Source organism: Rhagoletis zephyria, unplaced genomic scaffold, assembly GCF_001687245.7.
Source record: "Rhagoletis zephyria isolate East Lansing unplaced genomic scaffold, Rhagoletis_zephyria_1.1 Rzeph_scaffold_16764, whole genome shotgun sequence".
Taxonomy (NCBI): Eukaryota; Metazoa; Arthropoda; class Insecta; order Diptera; family Tephritidae; genus Rhagoletis; species Rhagoletis zephyria.
The window spans coordinates 5,213-11,535 of NW_016173828.1; the positions used below are offsets into that span (position 1 = coordinate 5,213).

Consider the following 6,323-nt stretch of genomic DNA (forward strand, 5'->3'; position numbering starts at 1 on the left):
ATTTAAATCTCTATATATTATTGGCTTTTAGATATTTATCGATATTTTTTTCTTTCTTTAGACCGTCTTTGTTTAATTTTATTTGTTGGGCCAAAAAATAACAATTATCAATACACATCTTCATCGTTATCGAAATTTTTTTACAAATTTTTCAAAAAAGTAAAGAATTTCTAATTTGACATTTTAGAAATTTATTGAAAATATTTAGAAACTTAAAATATGTATGCAGCAGTTATTTTTTAAGGAAAAATCCATGGCGGCATACATACATATATATTTACTAATTATATTAAAATTTTATTGCTTTTTGTTCACTTCCATTAGCAGTCAATAAACTTCAAATTAGCGATATAGCTTAGAGTGGAAATTTGCTAAGTCAAGTTTTTTTAATTTAACAGGAGGAAAGATAAACGCCCCAGACTCATTTTCCTCAAATATTTAGCAAAATTTTCAATACATAATTTTTGCGTATTCAAAGCAAAAAAATTGTGTTTTGTTTTTTTTTTTTTGTTATATGGGATCTTATCCTCTACCTTTGGACAAAGCAAGTTTTCCATTCTAAGTTTCCACGCTTTGAGCGTCAAAACTTAAGTTATCATAAAAAATGGACTTAGTAACTTTTTACTCTAAGCTAGCGATATGTATGTTATTTATACGTACATACATACATAAAAACTATAAACCATAAAATGCTTCTAAATAACAGCCAATAAACAGGAAAATACTTAAACTAATGAAAATGGCAAATGGAGCTACGACCATAAAAACTGAATTAATTAAAATAAAAACTTGCAAATTGGCAAATGGCATATTAATGAGTACATAGAACAGGTAACAGAACAAAAGTTCTGCATAATTCAAAGAGAAATATTAGAGAACAACTTTCAGCTAAATTTCTGGTTCTTCGCTGAATTTTTAATTAAAAAAACCAACACCTACACTCTAAAAAATTGTTGTTTAAATTTTCGCATATTAAGATAGATTTCCTCTCTTAATGAATGCAAATTTACACACCGTGTTCATTAAATTAAACACTGCTTGTTTACTTTCATTTATCATGTGTGTGGCGTAGAACGAATTTCAAATTTTTTTTGTTGAGTTCTAAACATTTATTATTCACAATTTCACAGTTAACACATAATATTTTTAAAATTTGCTCCAACATGTTTTATTTTAATTTACGCATGTAAAGAGAGGTAACCTCCTAATGTGTGCAAAATTAAACACTATCTGTTTACTTTTACATATAAAATTTGTCACGTAGAGAAAAATTACACACAAAGTGTTTAAAATTGAGTAAATATGAGCAATTAATTTTTATTATTAGTAAAAAATATATTTTTTTCTTCAATTTTTTTTTACAATTTTAAACATTTCATGTGTATATTTATGTATATTTTTTAAACATCTCATGTTCAAAATAAAATCGTGAACATCTTGTGCGTATATTTCCACAGGTTCTGGTTGAAAAATAAATACTTTTCAGTAGCAGTTTTGCATGCAGTTTTTAGAGTGTACTAACTAAAAAAAGAAAAGAACAGCCAGCATTGAAACCACAACTACAGTTCGCTTCTTCAACTTTATTTTACTACCTATTTATTAGCTTAAATTACTCACCATAATTGCTTATCTAATACGGAACTGAGCTGGACATGGGAATCACTTGATTTTCTATTAATTTTATTGCACTCATTAAGCGCAGCCATTGTTGGTTGAACAAATGCATATAATTTATGCGAATGCGCGCCCATTTGTTTGACTTAAATTAAGTTGTTGGCTGTCAAAAATGTAACAAATGTATCTTTGAGTTTTAATCAAAATGGAATTGATGACGACAAACAAAGATGAAGAACTGACCTACAGAGTAAAGCGTAAGTGGCGAATGCTGATGAAATCCGAAAATAAAATTAAAAGTAAAAAAATGTGCACGCGAAATTTGTTTTATGTTTCTCAAAGTCATGGTCAAATTGGCAAGCGTTGAAAGGCCAGGCTTATTGGAGAGGTAATGCATACATTAAATTAACTAACAATAAGTAGAAAAGAAGAAGCATATGATGAAGAAGTGAAATACGAACGCAGTGCAAAAGAGCAAACATGAAAATGTGTACCTTTTTGGCGAGTTGATTGCTGGTACTAAGGGCTAGCGTTCAAAACTTTTCGATATGGAGAGACAAGGTTTCTTAATTGGCAACACATGCCTAATCTAAGAGCAGAACTGTGGCAACCGCACTCCAAAAACTTTTCAGCGATACCAAAAAAAAAGTGAAATTCCACCAAAGAGGACTGCTCTCCTCACTCTCTTTGGATCCAAAAGCTTAGACAGACAGGCGGCAGCGTTGAACTGGATCAACTCGTTAATTCGGAATTATATAGGGATTAAGTACGCTGGCCTAAAGAAGAGTGATGTGCAACGCGACGGCTGATCTTCGGAAGTGATGCCTTTCCACCTCTCGCTTTCAATCTCCTGCTCTTTCTTCACGATGGTGACACTATTAGCCTCAACCTTTGCTTGGGGAACAAATAACGAAAGGTGAAACATCTCGCCCGGCTTGATCCTTCATTCATCAACGGATCACCCCAATTCGACAACGTTTCTGATTTGTCCGTCTCGAGCTGGTGGTTGGTCCGCCTTGAGCTGGTGGTTGCGGTATTCTGTTACCTGAGTATTTAAGGATGAGACCCTACAAAAATTGCTTTGAAGTTAATGCAGTGACTACCTCCCTCCCGTTAAAAACGTGGGAGTTGTTGGTAGTAGGTAACGGTTGAGGCGCCCCTACCGTATTTTGCACTGGATCTTGCGCTGACTCCTTGCCCTATAATGTTAAAGTCCAACCCACCGCATGGCCTCAATGTGTTCATAGGTAACCAAGGGATCTCATAGCGACTACAACGCCCGAGTAGGAACCCTTATAGCATGGAAAGTCCAATAAACTTGAAAACTAAAAATCCTAGCCAGTATCAAGATAGTTCACGCATTGTAGCCTCTGCGTCGATTCGGAGAAAGTGGCACTTTTTCTCTTTACGAGAAAATAAAAGAGAACGCTACTGACACCGACGATGCTAAACGGGCGACTCGTATGTCGCTGGATTTGTACAGTGGTGGTTTGATTGATTCTCCTTCACGGAATTATGGTATGATGGTCTGCCTTAGCCAAGGTTTCTAATCTTAATCTACTCAGAAAAGTACAGATTATCATGATGTGCATCAGCGGTGTAATCCAGACTAAGCCAAATTATGCTTTGAATGTCTTTTTGAATCTTCTGGCACTAGATCAAATGGGCCAGCAGATAGAAGCTCTTGCTACACTTCGGTTAAGAGAGACCTGGCAATGTAAAAATGTAGCTTTTTGCCGGCTTATACAAACTATTGTGTTGAAACTCTGGTTCCGAACAAAAAACTCCAACAAAGGAGGAATAGGTAGAAAACTACTATACTCCACCCGGTGGTATAGAACTTTTCAATTATGGTTCAAAAATTAACGGAGGAGTGGCTTCCCTCGCAGACCTACCCTGAGCCATTTATTTCGGCTTGCGGACTACTGTCGTGTCTTCCAGGCTGAGCGCACAGCTATAATGGAGGTTATAAACGAACTTCGTAGTGATTTAAAAGGTAAAGGGGTGATAGCCAGGCAGCAATTAAAGCTGTGAGTTCCAACATAGTTAAATTAAAAATGGCTAAGCAGAACAGCCTAAACCTGATTTGGTTTTCCGGTCATAGGGATATAGAGGGTAACTGTATGGCGGACGAACTTTCGAGGCCGGGAGGACTAAGCAAATTCTTTCGGGTAAAAAACGTATTGGTATTCTCTTCGCCGCTTGCAAACTGCTTTTAAGAGAATCTATCCTCGCGCGAGTGAGAGGAGGATGGAAAACTACGATCTGTTAAACTTGGCCCGGATGGGATCGACATATGTAGGTCTCGAAGGAGTATATATCTCACACAATTGATGCTCTTAGAGGTCACTATCTTTATACATATATAGACAAACACGCAGAACAGCTTGGAGTGCCTTATCACAAATGAAGTTCTCCATCTTTTCTGTAACTGTGCGGCATTATAGAGGAGTAGATTGCGCCTTGACGAATTGAGTGGTTTAAACCCTAGGTGCGGAACTCTTTGGGAAATTTTAGGCAAGCTGCAATGCTATAAGAATAAATGCAATACTAAAATGGAAATATACTCATTCGGTCAGACAAATTCGAACCGTTTAACCTAAAATTTGGAGGTTCTCAGACTACACATTACCGCCTCTCAATTTTCGTAAATTAGATTAAATAAAGTCAATTCGTACTACAGGAATGCTCATAACTAATTCCAAAAGTAGTAGTGAGATACTATCGAATAATTCCTCATCGAATTTTTGTTTTAGGTCGCCAGACTACTGCAGCGTTAACCTCCCTATCTAATGTCCTCTCACCATGCGTGTATACTCTTATCTATCTGCAAATGGTGGCTTAAATCAGACTGGAGAAAACATTTTTGGGAAGGCCCGACAAATCTAAAACTTAACCAGCATCTCAGTTCTAATTGAGCCCGCTGATTTTGCTATTTTGAAAAGGTTACGAAGTTTTTTCTTTGGACATACGTAGATCGGTAATATCAAATTTATTTTCTCACAAACACATAGTGGAGCAATAGGTCTTTACAGGGTTTTAGTTATTAGATTCGATTTCGAAGCTTAGAAACGACGTTGCTTGTAGACACGACGACGGACGGTGCGGTATCTGTAGCCATCCTGTGCGGGTTGCTCATACACTTCAGAAGCAGCTGGAGCTGGCTGGTAAACTGGTTCAGGAGCGGCGGCAGCTGGAGCTGGAGCGTAAACGGGTTCAGGTGCTGCGGCAGCCGGTGCAGGTGGTATGTAGGATGAGACGGGAGCTGATGGTGCAGGAGCTGGCTGATACACTGGAGCAGGAGCGGGAACAAAGACAGGAGCTGGAGCAGCGGCAGCAGGTGCTGGGTGATAAACAGGAGCGGGAGAAAAGACCGGAGCTGGTGCAGCGGCAGCTGGAGCTGGTTGGTACACTTGTGCTGGTACCGGGACAGAGACGACGGCTGGTGCAGGAGCAGATGCCGCTGGCGGAATGTATGAACGAGATGGAGCGCTAGCTGCAGGCTGCTGGTAGCCGTAACCCAGTTCGGAGACGTCAGCGCAAGCGACGGCCAAAGCGGCTATTAAGGCGGCAAAGGAGAACAATTTCTGGAAATAAAAGAAGAGGATTTTGAATTATTAATTTTGATTTTTTTTTTGTGAATTAGAACTTTACCATTTTGGCTTTGTTTGGGTTGGTTTAGTTATTCCACTGAAGTGCAATCCACTTGTGTTTGTTAAGCCAGAATAGTTGCGTACTTTATATATGATTTTGCACTGTAATCTTTGACTGTCTCATTATACTAAACTAATTAACGAATCTAAATAAATAAACTTTCATTTTCTAAAGTTTCCATTGCTGATGAGCACTGGCAGTTCAATGCACTCAATTAAATAAGTAGCTGCCTAATTTGAGTTAGCCAGCAGGGAAAACTGGTTCGGCATAAGAACATACTTAGTTATCTATAACATATTTTATAATACATTATACCTACATACATGTATGCCAAAAAAAAACAGATGTTAAAAGCGATATCTGTATGAAACTGCAAGTTAAAAAAAAATTCAGAAAAACTCTATCTTCTTTTTTGGTACTACAAACGTTTATCGGTTTAGGCCCAGGCGAAATGATAAACACACGAAATAAAAAATAAGCAAAAAAAACTAAAATTATAAACGAGGAACACTCACGTTTTTTTCTTCTTCTTTTTGCTTCTTAAGCCGTTAACAAAAATTGTCTTCGCAAAAAACACCTGTAGCAAGTCTCTTTAACTCAGCCATGAACGCCATTTAAAGATAATAAATAACAATTTGAATTTAACAAAGTGTGAAGCAAAGCGTCGAAACGAGGAAGGGGAAGTACAAATTGATTAATGACTATTCGAAAGAACGGAAAGAATTATTGGAAAATGAACATTAACAGAAAGGGTGAAGAAGCTAAGAAATTAAGAAGTTACATATGTACATACATTTGCTACTAATGACTTCAAGTGTAAGTTGAAGAGCAAACATTTTTAAACAATTAAACTAACGTTAAAGAATATTAATTAAAAAAAAAATTTAGATTTAAGAAAATTTGGAATTTTTACTAAACAACATAAATTCGACAAAAATTCAGATTTTGAAAGGCCATATTTAGGTAATAGGCTTAAAAAATAAATCTTTTTAATTTTTTTTTCGGATAAAGCACTTTTAGTATGCAATGAATGCAAGCGCGGATTTAGTCCTCAG

The 6,323-nt window shown here is 36.7% G+C and overlaps 1 protein-coding gene across 1 annotated transcript; it reads right to left on the reverse strand.

Moving 5' to 3' along the window:
• Positions 1-4,679: 4,679 nt before the first annotated feature.
• On the reverse strand, positions 4,680-5,201 carry LOC108379605 (classical arabinogalactan protein 9-like; the record flags this gene model as incomplete). Its single annotated transcript, XM_017635957.1, has 2 exons — positions 4,680-4,944; positions 5,053-5,201. Coding segments are annotated over 2 exons (414 nt in total), but the record flags the coding sequence as incomplete, so codon positions are not given.
• Positions 5,202-6,323: the final 1,122 nt, after the last annotated feature.